The sequence below is a fragment of the Salvelinus fontinalis genome, chromosome 38 (assembly GCF_029448725.1).
Source record: "Salvelinus fontinalis isolate EN_2023a chromosome 38, ASM2944872v1, whole genome shotgun sequence".
NCBI lineage: Eukaryota > Metazoa > Chordata > Actinopteri > Salmoniformes > Salmonidae > Salvelinus > Salvelinus fontinalis.
In genome coordinates, this window is record NC_074702.1 from 25,115,579 (window position 1) to 25,134,452 (window position 18,874).

At 41.5% G+C, this 18,874-nt stretch overlaps 1 protein-coding gene across 1 annotated transcript; it reads left to right on the top strand.

Moving 5' to 3' along the window:
• The first annotated feature begins 39 nt into the window (after positions 1-39).
• On the top strand, positions 40-16,194 carry LOC129837639 (uncharacterized). Its single transcript, XM_055903954.1, has 6 exons — positions 40-4,218; positions 10,874-10,999; positions 11,110-11,152; positions 11,458-11,493; positions 11,698-11,730; positions 15,529-16,194. Exons 2-6 carry the CDS (start codon positions 10,877-10,879, stop codon positions 15,903-15,905), a joined length of 612 nt encoding a protein of 203 aa, XP_055759929.1. The 5' UTR covers positions 40-4,218; positions 10,874-10,876; the 3' UTR covers positions 15,906-16,194.
• Positions 16,195-18,874: the final 2,680 nt, after the last annotated feature.

Genomic DNA, 18,874 nt, shown 5'->3' on the forward strand with positions numbered 1-18,874 from the left:
CTCTCTCTCTCTCTCTCTCTCTCTCATCTCTCTCTTCTCTCTCTCTCTCTCTCTCTCTCTCTCTCTTTCGCTTTCTCTACACTTTCTAAAAGTTACTTTCAGTCTTGTTTATGAAATCAACAGTGTTCAACTTCACGCATCTGCTTTCCCATACCCTATGGCTATTCCCATACCCTATGGCTATTCCCATACCCTATGGCTATTCCCATACCCTATGTATGTAAAGTCAGATTGAGTCACAGTGGCTGCCAGCTGGTGTATGAAACCATGAAGAAAACTCCCTGTCATGTTTTTGTGCCCTTCGAACTCGCTGACACCTATAAATATGTATGGGAAAACACATGCCGCCCACATCTGTCAATGTTGTGCCTTACTCATCTTTAGCCTTACTAGCCTATAGTTCCTCGCTACAGAGATGATAGTGGTTTTGTCACCTTCTCTTTGCCCGTACTGTCATACTTGAGTAAAAGTAAAGATACCTTAATAGAAAATGACTCAAGTATATGTGAAAGTGAACTGAATTTGAAAACTGAATCTAAATGCATCTGAGATGTTGAATATGTGAAATGATGATAAACTTGAAATGATAGTTTGTAAACTTGATACGCAGACAATGAATGCAATATCCACCACATTGAAACAGAATATATAAATATTGAATTAGAATATTCAATTAAATTGTAATAGAATTTTAAAACTGAATGCAATATTCATTCAAATAATTTTCAAATCATGAAATACATGTTCAAGTTATTAGTTCAATGATTACAGTTGTGCATTGCAAATGTAAAAATATTGCATTTAAATTCAATATCTTAATGCAAATAAAAAAGTATTGAATTCAAATACAGTTTCTGTTGTCACTGATATCGCTCTGTAATCGCTCTGTAATCGCTCTGTAATCGCTCTGTAATCGCTCTGTAATCGCTCTGTAATCGCTCTGTAATCGCTCCATCGCTTTCCTGCCCCGCATCCAAAATGTAACAAGTACTTTTGGGTGTCAGGGAAAATGTATGGGAGTAAAAAGTACATATTTTCTTTAGGAATGTTAGTGGAGTAAAAGTAAAAGTTGTAAAATCATTATTTTTAAACACTGAAAATCCAATGTTTCTATGTCACAGTTTTTTTTTTTAACTTTTCAGTGTACTGTGATGCTTATAAAGTGTAATATTGGGATGCAAACTCAAAATGTAATACATTTAAACTATATCTGACATGGTACAGGTGTCTTCTTTTCTTAAAGCTCATAACCACTGTGTGTGAGGTGTATACTTTGGTTTCAAAGTAGATTTGTTTAAGACTACCAAGAACACCCTGTGTAACCCTGATTTAGCCCACTGCAGTAAAAGGCTTCAAGTAGTGCTTCAAAGTATTTTTCTTAGGGTAAATCCATTTGAATTCAATCACTTTTTGACAGCATCCCTTTTGATTTAAACAAAACTTTTCATGCATGTTTGCCCATGGTCAGAAAGAGACTTTTTGGACCTGAATGCCAAAACATTCAGGAGATAAAAGTGCTCAGTTGACCCGCTTTGCATACCATACTATGAGACATCCATGTCTTCATCACCGTAAAATCTAGATGATGTAAAATAGGGTCTAAGCTACAACATATGGGAAAAGAATCCGAGTTTATGCATTCAAACTCAAACGTTTGACGTTCTTGTGTTGTGCTCGCCATCAGTTGAGACAAAGCATGCTCTTGAATACAGGGTGGGTGTCATTTCAATCATATATAATTCATTGAATGGAACTATCCTTTCAGACCACTGCAATTTAGCTGGTATGCCATTGACATTTTAATTGAATTTACATTTTTACTTCTAATTACTACCACAAAGATGGTCACGGGTCCACCCACTGTTGAATGTAAACTTAAATATCTATTCTATTATCTATATTTCTATGATTTCAATAGGTTTCCTATGGAAGATTGACAGTATCATTTAAAAAACAGATATTCCCATTCAAGACAAAGGAGATGATTGTGGACTACAAGAATAGGAGGACCGAGCACGCCCCCATTCTCATCGACTGGGCTGTAGTGGAGCAGGTTGATAGCTTCAAGTTCCTTGGCGTCCACATCACCAACAAACTATCATGGTCCAAGCACACCAAGACAGTTGTGAAGAGGGCATGACAAAGCCTATTCCTCCTAAGGAGACTGAAAAGATTTGACATGGGTCCTTAGATCCTCAAAAGTTTCTACAGCTGCACCATCGAGAGCATCCTGATGGGTTGCATCACTGCCTTGTATGGCAACTGCTCGGCCTCCGACCGCAAGACACTACCGAGGGTAGTGTGTACGGCCCAGTACATCACTGGGGCCAAGCTTCCTGCCATCCAGGACCTCTATACCAGTGTCAGAGGAAGGCCCTAAAAATTGTCAAAGACTCCAGAAACTTGGGCCTCCCGAGTGACGCAGTGTTCTAAGCTGTGCCACTAGAGAGTCCAGGCTCTGTCGCAGCCGGACGCGACCGGGAGACCCATGGGGCGGCGCACAATTGGCTTAGCGCTGTCCGGGTTAGGGGAGAGTTTGGCCGGCAGGGATGTCCTTGTCCTATCGCGCACTAGCGACTCCTGTGGCGGACCGGGCGAAGTACACGCTGACACAGTCGCCAGATGTACGGTGTTTCCACCGACACATTGGTGCGGCTGGCTTCCAGGCTAAGTAGGCATTGTGTCAAGAAGCAGTGCTGCTTGGTTGGGTTGTGTTTCAGAGGATGCACAGCTCTCAACCTTCGCCTCTCCTGAGTCCGTACGGGAGTTGCAGCGATGGGACAGGACTGTAACTTCCAATTGGATACCATGAAATTGGGGAGAAAAAGGGGTTACATTTAAAAATAATAATAATAAGACTCCAGCAACCCTAGTTATAGACTGTTCTCTCTGTTCTCTCCCCCCCACCTTCCTTTTACGCTGCTGCATAGTCACTTTAATACCTCAATTACCTCAACTAACCGGTGCCCCCGCACATTGACTCTGTACCGGTACCCCCTGTATATAGCCTCGCTATTGTTATTTTTACTGCTGCTCTTTAATTATTTGTTACTTTAATTTATTTATTTATTGTATTTTTCTTTAAACTGCATTGTTCGTTAAGGGCTTGTAAGTAAACATTTCACTGTTGTATTCGGCATATGTGACAAATAAAATTTGATTTTAATTTAAAGTCAACATTTTCTAGTGTGTGGACTTTCGACCATCTCTTTGGTACCATTTGAAGGTTAAAATTTCAATTTTATTCCCATTTTAGTAAATTTATCAGCCAAAACATGACACCCACCCTGTATTCAAGAGCATGTTGTGTCTCCACCGATGGTGGGCACAACACAACAACCTCAGATTAAGTAAAGTAGGGTCTAAGCTACAACATCTGAATATGATAAAAATCGGAGTTGACACGTTTTTAGATAATTGACATATACGGTTATAAAATGACAAATGTTATACCCCCCAAATTTCCAATAAATTATTGAATAGTTTGACACCCCTGTTTGTAAGCTTTTAAATGATATCAATCTCAACCATTTGTCATTTCCAGTGATGAAGACATGGATGTCTCATTATTGTGGGGTATAAAAAATATGTCAATTTTGAGCACCTCTATCTCTTTAATGTTTTGGCATTCAGGTCTAAGAAGTCACTTTCTGAGCACTTCTACAATGGGCCAGTATGGATGAAAGGTTTCGTTCATTTTAAAAGTTACTTTACAACTGTACTTTATCTACAGTATTTCATAAAATAATAGATAAAATACCTGGGTTTATTGATTATTAAAATTATTTTTTTGTTGTCATAACAAGAAAACATGTTATAAACGCAGAAGGGAAATCAAATAAATCATAGCCTGGCTCTTTTGCCAACTCCTTATGGAATTGTCATGCCTGGCTTGATAATGGAGTAGGCATAAGCATAAACAGATCTTGGACCAGGCTAAAATACATTTTCATAGAAGAATATGACCTCATCAGTTGCTAATTTACCAGTCCCAGGGTCAATGTGACCAAAGTCAACCTAGACTTTGAGGTGATGCTTTGCTTTCACTCCCTCCTTTCTTTCCAACCACAACTCACAGTGAAGAAAAAACTCCATCGCATCGAGCCTCAACTCAAGTGAAAAAGGGGGGAAACCCTGTCTAAAGAACATGTCTCTGAAATGCAGCATGGTATGCAGCAGACCGATTTGTTTGTACAAGGACACTACAAGACACGCTAGGTGAGTTGAGATCCTGGTCATTGTGTTTCATTTTATTCATATCAAGCTACTCATTTATTAATGATGTATATGTAAATTGTAGTAACACAGAATTGTGGACAGTGGACCATTGTATTTGCAATACTTTTTCATAATGTGAAATTCCTAATCTTAGACTTAATTATAGGATGTTTCAATGAGGAAAATGTGACACAATGTAAAATCACTTGGTGATAACAGTAATGTCTGATTTATCATCACACAGTAATAGTCTAATGGCTCTACAGTTATATTTGGTCCAAAAACGGTGGATGTTGTATGAATATTTAGTGGTATTTTCAATAATGAGACTCTAATAGAATGGACCCAGTCTCATGTCCTATACCATATGACAGGTAATGCAGTCAAATTGATCCTTGCCAGAACGTTCTCTCACTCACTATGCATACCTTCACAACTACTTGTATCTTGTACAAGTGTGTAACAGGACAAATATAAGCACCCCCCAAATTATTATTGTTATTATCTTGACTATTGCAATCATGTCCTTCTGAACATACCGGAAAGTACACTGCGTGACAGCCGTAATGTCTTATCACAGTCTCACAGTACATACCACTCTCTGCATGTTTACTACAAATTATTTCATTGTATTTCTCTGGTAGTGAGTTTAGATTTCACATTTACAGCCACTGATGTTATTGTTTAAGCCAATACAAGTAGCAAACCCTACTGCACATAGGGCAGCATTGTAGTTCAAGAGGGGAATAACCTGTATAGGTGAAATCCCAGTTTGTTTGTTTTATTTATTTATAGGGGACAATGCACATTAATCAACATCAATATTACTATAATGCAACATCCATGTAAATGTGCCGGGGTTAGCCAAAAGATCGTTTGCACCCATAGTCCCAGGACAGCTAAGGACAATTACACAGTCACAATACACATACACACTAAAACAATACAAAATACATACACAATACATTACATCCAATAATATATCATTCTAACGACAACAACAACACTGTCATCAGCTGTCGTCTTACATATGAGGAACCACAGATAACTCATGTGTACAGGTTTGGATAGATTTTTAGCCATGTTTTCAATTCAAATGTAAAAGTACAATAATCAGTGCAGCTTCTCAAGTCCATGTGCATTGCATTCCAGTATATTGTAGCTCTAACAGAGAAGGCCGATTGACCGATTTTACTGTGTCGAAAAGGGACAAAGCAATCCCCTCTAGTTACTGCCCTGTTATCCTGGAGGGGCTTTCCTTGAGCATGATATGCCGGCATAGGGGTGAAGGGGCAAGACCATGTAGGAACTTAAAGACAATGCTTCAAATCAAATCAAATTTGAGTAAAAATTAAATACATTATTTTAGCAGTAAAAAATAGCAATGTATACAGGGGGGTGCCGGTACAGAGTCAATGTGCACTGGTTAGTTGAGGTAGTATGTACATGTAGGTAGAGTTAATTAAAGTGACTATGCATAGATGACAACAGAGAGTGGCAGTGGTGTGGAGAGGGGAGGAAGGGGGGCAATGTGAATAGTATGGGTTGACATTTGACTAGATGTTCAGGAATCTTATGGATTGGGGGTAGAAGCTGTTTAGAAGCCTCTTGGACCTAGAATTGGCGCTCCGGTTACCGCTTGCTGTGTGGTAGCAGAGAGAACAGTCTATGGCTAGGGTGGCTGGAGTCTTTGACAATTTTCAGGGCCTTCCTCTGACACCGCCTGGTATAGAGGTTCTGGATGGCAGGAAGCTTGGCCCCAGTGATGTACTGGGTCATTCGCACTACCCTCTTTAGTGCCTTGCGGTTGGAGGCCGAGCAGTTGCCATACCAGGCAGTGATGCAACCAGTCAGGATGCTCTCGATGGTGCAGCTGTAGAACCTTTTGAGGATCTGAGGACCCATCCCAAATCTTTTCAGTCTCCTGAGGGGGAATAGGTTTTGTCGTGCCCGCTTCACGACTGTCATGGTGTGCTTGGACCATATTCGTTTGTTGGTGATGTGTACACGCCAAGGAACTTGAAGCTCTCAACCTGCTCCACTGCAGCCCAGTCGATGAGAATGGGGGCGTGCTCGGTCCTCTTTTTCCTGTAGTCCACAATCATCTCCTTAGTCTTGATCACATTGAGGGAGAGGTTGTTGTCCTGGCACCACACGGCCAGGTCTCTGACCTCCTCCCTATAGGCTGTCTCGTTGTTGTCGGTGATCAGGCCTACCACTGTTGTGTCATCGGCAAATTGAATGAGTCGTGCCTGTGGTGGTCTGCTTAAAACATGTAGGTATTACAGACTCGGACGAAGAGAGGTTGAAAATGTCAGTGAAGACACTTGCTAGTTGGTCAGCGCATGCTCGCAGTACACGTCCTGGTAATCCGTCTGGCCCTCTGGCCTTGTGAATGTTGACCTGTCTAAAGGTCTTACTCACATCGGCTGCGGAGAGCGGGATCACACAGTCTTCCGGTATAGCTGGTGCTCTCATGCATGTTTCAGTGTTATTTGCCTCGAAGCGAGCATAGAAGTAGTTTTGCTCGTTTGGTAGGCTCGTGTCACTGGGCAGCTCTCGGCTGTGCTTCCCTTTGTAGTCTAATGGTTTGCAGGCCCTGCGACATCCGACGAGCGTCAGAGCAGGTGTAGTACGACACGATCTTAGTCCTGTATTGACACTTTGCCTGTTTGATGGTTCGTCGGAGGGCGTAGCGGGATTTCTAATAAGCTTCCTGGTTAGAGTCCCGTTCCTTGAAAGCGTCCGTTCTAGCGCCTTGAAAGCGGCAGCTCTAGGCTTGCATCTACAAGAAAAAGTATGTGAACTCTTTGGAATTACCTGGATTTCTGCATAAATTTTACATAAAATTTGATCTGATCTTCATCTAAGTCACAACAATAGACAAACACAGTGTACTTAAACTAATAACACACAAATTATTGTATTTTTCGTGTCTGTATTGAATGCATAATTTAAACATTCACAGTGTAGGTTGGAAAAAGTATGTGAACCCCTAGGCTAATGACTTCCAAAAGCTAATTGTAGTCAGGAGTCAGCTAACCTGGAGTCCAATCAATGAGACGAGATTGGAGATGCTCGTTAGAGCTTAGAGCTGCCTTGCCCTATAAAAAAACATTTTTGCTATTCACAAGAAGCATTGCCTGATGTGAACCATGCCTCAAACAAAAGAGATCTCAGAAGACCTAAGATTATGATTTGTTGACTTGCATAAAGCAGGAAATGGTTACAAAAGTATCTCTAAGGGCCTTGATGTTCATCAGTCCACAGTAAGACAAATTGTCTATAAATGGAGAAAGTTCAGCACTGTTGCTACTCTCCCTAGGAGTGGCCGTCCTGCAAAGATGACTGCAAGAGCACAGCGCAAAACGCTCAATGAGGATAAGAACAATCCTAGAGTGTCAGCTAAAGACTTACAGAAATCTTTGGAAGATGCTAACATCGTTGCTGACAAGTCTACAATATGTAAAACACTCAACAAGAATGGTGTTCATGGGAGGACACCATGGAAGAAGCCACTGCTGTCAAAAAATAAACATTGCGGCACTTCTGAAGTTCCGCAGCGCTACTGGCAAAATACTCTGTGGGCAGATGAAACTAAAGTTGTGTTGTTCGGAAGGAACACACAACACTATGTGTGGAGAATGAAAAGGCACAGCACACCAACATCAAAACCTCATCCCAATTGTAAACCATGGTGGAGGGAGCATCATGGTTTGGGGCTGCTTTGCTGCCTCATGGCCTGGACAGCTTGCTATCATCGACAGAAAAATGAATTCCCAAGCTTATCAAGACATTTTGCAGGAGAATGTAAGGCTATCTGTCCACCAATTGAAGCTCAACAGAAGTTAGGTGATGCAACAGGACAACAACCCATTAGACAGATGTAAATCAACAACAGAATGGCTTAAACAGAAGAAAATACGCCTTCTAAAGTGGCCTAGTCAGTCCTGACCTCAACCTGATTGAGATGCTGTGGCATGACCTCAAGAGAGCAGTTCACACCAGACATCCCAAGAATATTGTGGAACTGAAACAGTTTTGTAAAGAGGAATGGTCCAAAATTCCTCCTGACCATTGTGCAGGTCTGATCCGCAACTACAGAAAACGTTTGTTTGAGGTTATTGATGCCAAAGGAGGGTCTACCAGTTATTAAATCCAAATGTTCACATACTTTTTCCAACCTGCACTGTGAATATTTAAACGGTGTGATCAATAAAGAGATGGAAAATTATGATTGTTTGTGTGTTATTAGTTTAAGCAGACTGCGTTTGTCTATTGTTGTGACGTAGATCAAGATCAGATACAATTTTATGGCCAATTTATGCAGAAATCCAGGTAATTCTATAGGGTTCACATACTTTTTCTTCCCAAATGGGCTAAACTCCAATATTGTTTACAGCTATCCAGACTAAATCAATTCTGTTTGTAAATGATATAACAATGGTGGTAACTGTTTGTTATCAAAAATCTTAAGTGTTTGTAGAGTGATTCAATTGGTTTCAGAATAGTAGCTCCTGTTTGTGACCAGCATGTGAGGCAATGTCTCAGATGTGAGAACATCATAGCATGCATATATAGTTTGGCGGCCTCCAGAGGAAGGAAAGGTCTTATAAACCTAAAGTTGGACAATCCAAACTTGACTGTGTTAACCACCTTCTTCACATGTAACCTCCCGGGTGGCGCAGTGGTCTAGGGCACTGCATCGCAGTGCTAGCTGTGCCACCAGAGTCTCTGGGTTCGCGCCCAGGCTCTGTCGCAGCCGGCCGCAACCGGGAGGTCCGTGGGGCGACGCACAATTGGCATAGCGTCGTCCGGGTTAGGGAGGGTTTGGCCGGTAGGGATATCCTTGTCTCAGTATGTAAAATGTATGCACTCTACTGTAAGTCGCTCTGGATAAGAGCGTCTGCTAAATGACAAAAATGTAAAAAATGTAAATGTTTCTTAAATGTCAAGTTGGAGTCCAAAATGACACCAAGATACCTGAAGTTAGACACAGCTTTCAGATTCTCCCCATTAACAAGAACAGCTCGTTGGGAAGAATCAATGGATTTATTAGAGAAGTACATACAAACAGTCTTGTCGATAATTCTTGCCTGCATCACCACCTATGTCCAGTTTAGATTTAATGCACTCCAGAAAATAACAATTGTCTGTTTCGGTGGAATGGTTATTTCTGAATCCAAATTGCATTTGATGTATGGAGTTCCCCTGAATGAGGTGATCAGTCAGATGATCACCCATCTTTCAGCTACTTTTGATAGCACTGGAAGGATGCTTATAGGTCGGTAATTTTCCACCAGTGTTGGATCACCAGATTTTAAAATAGGTATCACTGCAGCAGACTTCCAAGCATTGGGGAAGAGCCCATATTTGATGGACAGATTCACTAGATGTACAATAGGGGCAATCAGAGAATTTTTGTCTTTTCAGGAATACAGTGTCTAGACCAAATACATATTTTGTTCTAGAGCTCCTGAAGAAGCTAATAATACTGTCCACTGCTGATGCTGGGATTTCAGGATTTCTGAATATTGGTTTATTATTATCTATGGGAGTGAGAACTGTGGTCTTGGTTGAACATCTTTGAGCCAGTTCCCTGACAGAGTCAACAAAAACATTGTTAAAGGTGGTGGATATGAAATTGGAGTCTTGAATTAGAATCCCATTAACCTTTAATTCAGGATGTTTTTTGGACTTTTCAGCTCCTCTCCCTGTTAGTTTGTTGAGATTTTCCCAAATCACTTTGCCATTTTCTTTTGTTTCATTGATCACTCTAAGAAAGTACACAGCTTTTTTTATATTCTTAATTGCCTTATTTCTCAGTGATGCAAATATACATCTGCCATCATTCTTACCAGACTTCAGTGCTTTTTTCAAGGAAATATCACGTTCTCTCATCTGCCTCCAGAGGTCCTCGTTGAGCCATGGTAGAGAGGTTTTCTGTCTTGGCTTACGTTGAAAGAGGTATCCACGTTGTCAATAGCTGACAGAAATGTTCTATATCCAGACTCTGGGTCTTCATTGCTTAACAGATCAGACTAGTCCATTTGACTTATAGCTACATCGTAGTTTCTCTGCTCATGTTTCTGTATTTTTTATTGTACTGTTACACATTAAAATGGTTCTTAAATCTCTTTTTAGTGATCTTTCTAACCACCAATGTTACATTGTGGTCAGATATGCCAGTTAGTAAGTTACTGGACTTAATTATTCGATCAGGTCTGTTAGTAAACACCAGATCAATTTGAGTCTGGGATGACTGTGTTACTCTGGTTGGACCTTGTATTATTTGAGCCAGGTTGAAATAATCTGTGAGTTTTTTCCTACATGTTTTGTTTCCCCAGTTTTACATTGAATTCGCCCATGAAGATAATCTCCTTATGATCACATTCTTTAAGCATGGCATTTAGTTGGTCAGTGGGGTAAAATCTAAACTAAATGTTATTCAGAGGGCAGCCTATTGACTAATGTTGAGGTGCTCAGACTCAAACAGTAGCCTATGGTGGAAGATCCACAACCCGCCTGCTTATATCTATTCTAGACCCTTCAGATCTGCACATTTAGGATTAGATCAGGATCAGGGCCGATGGGAAGTGGAAGGGAGTGAATTGGGACGGCTCTCAGTGGTTTGTGGTACGTGTGTGTTTTTCAGAGGATGAAGAGCCAACAGCACACCTCCAGATACCTGCTGCTCCATGTGTGGTGCGGGTTTCTCACAGTCGCAATGGGGATTATGGTCGCAGTTCTCACAACAGTGCAAATAAGCTCACCTGACAAGGTATGTCCAATTATCATCAGTGATGGCTAGACTCAGATATGATGATGATCATACATAAGGGTAGACTGATGGTGATCTCAAGGTGTCACTATGTAATTTCTCTCTCCAAGAGTAATTTACCTGAATCAAAGGAGGAAAACCAGCACCCTACAAGTAAGTTGTACTGGGTTACACATACTGACATTAATAGTTTTTTCTGTTCTGTATGTCATTATATTGACCAAGGCACTGTTATATATTTCCTATCCCATATTAGACATTCTACAACAGTATTATTATTATATATTTTTTTTAAATAAGCAAGTCAGTTAAGAACAAATTCTTATTTACAATGACGACCTACCAAAAGGCCAAAGGCCTCCTGCGGGGACAGGGGCTGGGATTTAAAAAAATATATATATATATATATATAATATATATATATGACAATGACTTGAAATATTATTTATATTTTTCAGACGGCAGTTTTCTGGCTCAATTGAATTCATCAAAGGGTAAGTAAAGCATTGCTATTTCCATTTCTGATTATCACTGAATGTCTAATGTTTAAACAATACATTGTGTGCAATAGAATTCAGGTCAATGGTGCATTTTCTGGAGAAAGATGGCATTATAAGATTGCACAAGCAGAGAGTAACACGTAAACGTTACAAGATAGATCAAAACAGGAAAATTAATGGGCTTTTTTTGCTTTCCAGCTCCCTGTCTCTCATATATCCAGCTGACCATGGGTAAGCTAAACACTTCCTTTCCTAGTTTATAGGTATGATCTTTTGGGCCTAACATTCCATGCTTGTTGCAGTTTGCTTTTTACAGCCTAAGTTCACGGAATGCATGACTTAACATTGGAGCTTCTGCAGTCTGTCTAAACAAGACAAGGGCCCTGTACACACTCAGGTTGTACAACTGATTTAACACATTTGACACCTAGGTTGTGATACACCTAATATTTATATGATACAATGGAGAATGTGTCTGTAAAATACACTCACCGGTCAGTTTATTAGGTACACCATATAGTACCGGGTTGGACCCCCCTTTGCTTCCAGAACAGCCTGAATTAGTCGGGGCATTCTACAAGGTGTCGGAAACGTTCCACAGGGATGTTGGTCCATGCTGACGCGATGGTATCACGCAGTTGCTGCAGATTGGACGGTGGTACATTCATGCTGCGAACAGCCTGTTCCATCTCATCCCAAAGATGCTCTATTGGGTTGAGGTCTGGGGACTGACCAGGCCACTCAAGTAAACTGAACTCGCTGTCATGTACCAGGCAATGTTTTTCCACTCCTCAGTTGTCAAGTGTTGGTGATCGTGTGCCCACTGGAGCAACTTCTTGTTTTTAGCTGACAGGAGTGGAACCCGGTGTTGTCATTTGCTGCAATAGCCCATCTGTGACAAGGATCGACGAGTTGTGCGTTCCGAGATGCCGTTCTGCACATCACTGTTGTACTGCACCGTTATTTGTCTGTTTGGAGGAGGATTATTTAAGATACTGTTTGAAGAGGTAGGATTTCAGATGTTTTCGGGAAGATGGGCAGGTACTCTCCTGACCTAGCTTCAAGGGAGAGTTGGTTCCACAATTGGGGTGCTAGGACATAGAAGAGCTTGGAGCGGGAGCTGCCCTCACGTAGGGGTGGGAGGGCCAAGATATACAGTATAACATGCTTACTCACCAAGAGCAGAACATATTACTACACAGTCCAACGTAATTGTATGTCTCTAATCAACAAGATGTTATGCTTCTTTATTAATCAGAAAATTATATTTATGCATTGAAAACATTATGCAAATATTCAATCAATTCATTAAACTATTGTGAGGGTAGGTGTATTAATGTAAGGTTAAAATGGTAGCTGTACAATCAGGGTCAGAATGAGGTAGATTTAGTTCCACCAATTTTTCCCTCATCATGCTCTGTGTCCCCTGTCTGCTCCTTTATGAAGTGGGGTTTAAGACCCACAATCAACCCATCTACTGTAACTGCTTAGATGTGGGCATCCACTAACCCCAACACAATGCTACAATTACTGTCTGTGAAAATACGTTATAATTTTGCAACGTACCTTGCCTTTGGAAAGTATTCAGACCCCTTGATTTTTTCTCACATTTTCTTACGTTACAGCCTTATTCTAAAATGTATTACATTGTTTCCCCCCCATCAATCAACACACAATACCCCATAATGACAATGCAAAAATATTTTTGGGGGAAATAATATCACATTTACATAAGTATTCAGACGCTTTACTCAGTACTTTGTTTAAGCACCTTTTGCAACGATTACAGCATTGAGTCTTCTGGGTATGACGCTTTAATCTTGGCACACCTGCATTTGGGGAGTTTGTGTTAATGTAAGGTTAAAATGGTAGCTGTACAATCGGGGTGTGTGCATCCTTCTCTGCAGATCCTCTCAAGCTCTGTCAGGTTGGATGGGGAGCGTTGATGCACAGCTATTTTCAGGTCTCTCCAGAGATGTTTGATCGGGTTCAAGTCCGGGCTCTGGCTGGACATTCAGAGACTTGTCCCGAAGCCACTCTTGAGTTGTCTTGGCTGTGTGCTTAGGGTCGTTGTCCTGTTGGAAGGTGAACCTTCACCCCAGTCTGAGGTCCTGAGCACTCTTGAGCAGGTTTTCATCAAGGATCTCTCTGTACTTTGCTCCATTCATCTTTTCCTCGATCCTGACTGGTCTTGCAGTCCCTGCCGCTGAAAAACATCCCCACAGCATGATGCTGCCACCCCCATGCTTCATCGTAGGAATGGTGCCAGGTTTCTTCCAGACGTGATGCTTGCCATTCAAACCAAAGAGTTCAATCTTGTTTTCATCAGACCAGAGAATCTTGTTTCTCATGGTCTGAGAATCTTTAGGTGCCTTTTGGCAAACTCCAAGCGGGCTGTCATGTGGTGGAGTGCTGCAGAGATGGTTGTCCTTCTGGAAGGTTCTCCCATCTCCACAGAGGAACTCTACAGCTCTGTTAGAGTGACCATCGGGTTCTTGGTCACATCCCTGACCAAGGCCCTTCTCCCCTGATTGCTCATTTTGGCCGGGCGGCCAGGAAGAGTCTTGGTGGTTCCAAACTTCTTCCATTTAAGTATGATGGAGGCCACTGTGTTCTTGGAAACCTTAAATGCTGCAAAAATTATTTGGTACCCTTCCTCAGATCTATGCCTCGACACAATCCTGTCTCTGAGCTGTACGGACAATTAGTTTGACCTCATGGCTTGATTTTTGCTCTGACATGCACGGTCAACTGTGAGACCTTATATAGACAGGTGTGTGCCTTTCCAAATCATGTCCAATCAATGGAATTTACCACAGGTGGACTCCAATCAAGTTGTAGAAACATCTCAAGGATGATCAATGGAAACAGGATGCACCTGAGCTCAATTTCGAGTCTCATAACAAAGGGTCTGAATACTTATGTAAATAAGGTATCTGTTTGTAGATTTCTGTTTTTGCTTTGTCATTATGGGGTATTGTGAGTAGCTTGCTGAAAAAATAAATAATAATATGAATAAGACTGTAACGTAACAAAATGTGGAAAAAGTCAACGGGTCTGAGTACTTTCCGAAGGCACTGTATACAGAGTTTTAAAGGGGTATTGAAAGTATAGTTATTCAATATTTTGCCACCTGTCTGTTCAAATATATGCACAAACATACACTATATATACAAAAGTATGTGGACACCCCTTAAAAGGAAAGTATTCAAGCTATTTCAGCCACACCGTTGCTGGCAGGTGTATAAAATTGAACACACAGCCATGCAATCCCCATAGACAAACATTGACAGGAGAATGGCCTTACGGAAGAGCTCAGTGTCTTTCAACGTGGCACCATCATAGGATGCCACCTTTTCAACAAGTCAGTTCACAACATTTCTGCCCTGCTAGAGCTGCCCCGGTCAACTGTAAGTGCTGTTATTGTGAAGTGGAAACGTCTAGGAGCAACAACGGTTCAGCCACAAAGTAGTAGGCCTCACGAGCTCACAGAACGGGACTACTGAGTGCTGAAGCGCGTAGCGTGTAAAAAATAGTCTGTCCTTGGTTGCAACACTCACTTCCGAGTTCCAAACTGCCTGTTTCAGTATGACAATGCCCACGTACACAAAGCGAGGTCCATACAGAAATGGTTTGTCAAGATCGGTGTGGAAGAACTTGAATGGCCTGCACAGAGCCCTAACCTCAACCCCATTGAACACCTTTGGGATGAATTGAAACGCCAACTGCGAGCCAGGCCTAATCGCCCAACATCAGTGCCCAACCTCACTAATGCTTTTGTGGCTGAATGGAAGCAAGTCCCCGCAGCAATGTTCCAACATCTAGTGGAAAGCCTTCCCACAAGAGTGGAGGCTGTTATAGCAGCAAAGGGGAGACCAACTCCATATTAATGCCCATGATTTTGGAATGAGATGTTTGACGAGCATACTTTTGGTCATGTAGTGTATATTAACCCATTTATATGATGTAAAGCGTTTTAATATTTTATTTTATTCTCTTTTCTTTTCTTTCCTTCTGTCTCATGAGAAGGAACATTATCTTGGGAGAATGACCATAATGTCCCCGTCTGTGGCTCTTGCTCCCTCGTCCTCCGCCACAACTCTGTCTACATCAGATCTGAAGGCTTCTACTACTTCTATGTCCAGGTCACCTTCACTAGGCACACCGGAGGAGAGGGGAAGAGGAAGGTGACTCTGTTCAAAAATGGCATTCAAAATAAGACCCAGCAAAGGAAACTGAGTGAAGTCGTGTATCACGGAGAGAAAGGGGGCACTGTATTCATGTCCAGGATGGTAAAGCTCCAACATGGTAACAGTCTCAGCCTTGAGATAACATCAGAGAATAATAGTTTTAGGTATGGGGGAGAGAATACCTACTGGGGGGCATATCAGCTCCCCCCATGTTAAGCCAACAGACATTGTTATTGAGACTTAGTTCAAGATTGAACCAAAGAAGCTGTTAAAACATTGTTTTTTTTTAAAGTGTGCGGTAGTTACTAAACTGAATTTATTTTGTGAAAACTGTAACTGTTATGCATATGCATTGTTTGTTTTGCTGAACAGATTTGATTTTATAATGAGGTAACAGAATACATCGTCAAACTATGTATTTGTGTGTGTGTGATTTCTTGTGATATTAATGATATCTATCGTGATGTGAATTAGTCGATGCTAGATATTATAGATGGTAAATAAACTTGATATGGAGACAGTGGTCGTGTCTGAATACCAATACTAGCGTACTAAATAGTATGCAACAAAAAAAGTTTTATAGTATTCGAAATTTCTAAAATAGCACTCCGAATGTGTCATCTAATGTGCGATTTGCCTTGATTCCCAGTGTTTATTCATTTTGGTACATCGCATCAATTTATCTGATTATCAGCTGTTGTCAAACACACAAATTCTACTAGAACAAACGGCAAAATGACTTACAGTTTAAGTATGCCACTGCCACTATTTACTGTTATCATGTTATCATCCATTGTCTATGGAATGCAGTGATGCTTTAGTTGCCCCTAGTACACAGAATCAAGCAGGAACTAGCGATTGATAGCTAACTCAAAACAGGAAGCCACAAAGTTGTCGGTGTCAGATTAGTCATAGCTTCTATTCCTCTAGTCATCTCTCCATAGAAATCTGCAATTGTACACACTTATTCACTCTGTCTGGGCTGGGCGTCTCCAGCTCTGCACACTATTGGATTGCATAATACCTGGCAGGCCGCTCCTACCATGTGACGTGGAGAAGATCTGTGTAAATGTGTAGCTATGGGGGCTTCCGAGTGGCACACCGGTCTAAGGCACTGCATCTCAGTGCTAGAGGTGTCACTACAGGCCCTGGTTCAATTCCAGGCTGTATCACACCCGGCTGTGATTGAGAGTCCCATAGGGTGCCGCACAATTGGCCCAGCGTCATTGTAAATAAGAATTTGTTCTTAACAGATTGCCTAGTTAAATAAAATATGTAGCTAACGTTGCCCATGAAAGGAAGTTAGACAAGCAAGCAAACATTTTAGCCAGGTAGCCAAGGACAATAAAAATGTAAAGCGTGTACTGTATGACAGAGTGATAGACCGTTTCGTCAACATGAAAGAGAGGAGGATGGCATTGGCGTTTCTCTACAAGTAGGGGGAGTCAACATGTTTTTTCTACTTGCACGAATGCGCACACACACACAAAGAAATCAGAACCATGGACAGCCCCATCATATGCTTTCTGCACTTCACCGGACAGAGGTTGTTCTCCGGTTTTGTGATTAAAACAAAGGTGTGGTTGAATTTATTCTGCCACTGTTTCTTCTTTTTGTCTCGGCCTTAGGCCTATACAGTGCATTCGGAAAGTATTCAGACCCCTTCCATTTTTCCACATTAGTCTAAAATGTATTAATTGTTTTCCACATCAATCTGCACACAATACCCCATAATGACAAAGCGAAAACAGGTTTTTAGACATTTTTGCACATTTATTAAAAATTAAAACAGATAACTTATTTACATAAGTATTCAGATCTATGAGACTTGAAATTGAGCTCAGGTGCATCCTGTTTCCATTGATCATCCTTGAGATGTTTCTACAACTTGATTGGAGTCCACCTGTGGTAAATTCAATTGATTGGACATGATATGGAAAGGCACACACCTGTCTATATAAGGTCCCACAGTTGACAAGGTCGAAGGAATTGTCCGTAGAGCTCAGAGACAGGATTGTGTCGAGGCACCAGGGAGGGTACCAAAAAATGTCTGCAGCATTGAAGGTCCCCAAGAGCACAGTGTCCTCATCATTCTTAAATGGAAGAAGTTTGGAACTACCAAGACTCTTCCTAGAGCTGGTCGCCCGGCCAAACTGAGCAATCGGGGGAGAAGGGCCCTTGGTCACTCTGACAGAGCTCCAGAGTTCCTCTTTGGAGATGAGAGAACCTTCCAGAAGGACAACCATCTCTGCAGCACTTCACCAATCAGGCCTCGTGTGGCCAGATGGAAGCCACTCCTCATTATAAGGCATATGGAGTTTGGAGTTTGCCAAAAGGCACTCAAAGGGCTCTCAGACCATGAGAAATAAGATTCTCTGGTCTGATGAAACAGCTTGTAGCGTCATACCCAAGAAGACTCGAGGCAGTAATCTCTGCCAAAGGTGCTTCAACAAAGTACTGAGTAAAGGGTCTGAATACTTATGAAAATGTGATATTTCAGTTTTTTTATTTGTACATTTGCATATACATATACAATACATTTGCAACATTTTCGAAAAACCTGTTTTTGCTTTGTCATTATGGGGTATTGTGTGTAGATTGATGAGGTAAAAAAACGATTTAATCCATTTTAGAATAAGGTCGTAACGTGGAAAAAAATCAAGGGGTTTGAATACTTTCCAAATTTACTGTATATCACGGTCGCAAAGTATATGAACTAACAGGTTACAGAGCAAACAACGCAATTATCACAAAAGATTGGTTGTAATATGTTCATTTTTTTCTGGCTTGGCTTTCTCAGTGATTTTACCCCATCACTGCTATGCAGATGATACTCAACTATTTCTCTTCCCCTTCCGACACCCAGGTGTCGACACACAATTCTGCATGCCTGGCAGATATCTCAGCTTGGATGTCAGCCCACCACCTCAAGCTCATCTTCATCAAGACAGAGTTGCTCTTCCTCCCGGGGAAGGCCTGGCCACTACAGGGCCTCTCCATCACGGTTGACAACTTCACGGTGTCCCCTCTCAGAGTGCAAAGAACCTTGGCGTGACGCTGTACAACACCCTGTCGTTCTCTGTAAACATCAACGCAGTCACTCGCTCCTGGAAGTTCATGCTCTACGGCGTTAGTAGAGTATGACCCTATCTCACACAGGAAGCAGCACAGGTCCTAATCCTTTC

Coding starts and splice junctions, on each gene's coding strand:
- LOC129837639 (XM_055903954.1), top strand. CDS start 10,877: ATGAAGAGCCAACAGCACACCTCCAGATACCTGCTGCTCCATGTGTGG. Junction 11,153..11,457: donor GGAAAACCAGCACCCTACAA/GTAAGTTGTACT, acceptor TATATTTTTCAG/ACGGCAGTTTTCTGGCTCAA. Junction 11,731..15,528: donor ATATATCCAGCTGACCATGG/GTAAGCTAAACA, acceptor TCTCATGAGAAG/GAACATTATCTTGGGAGAAT.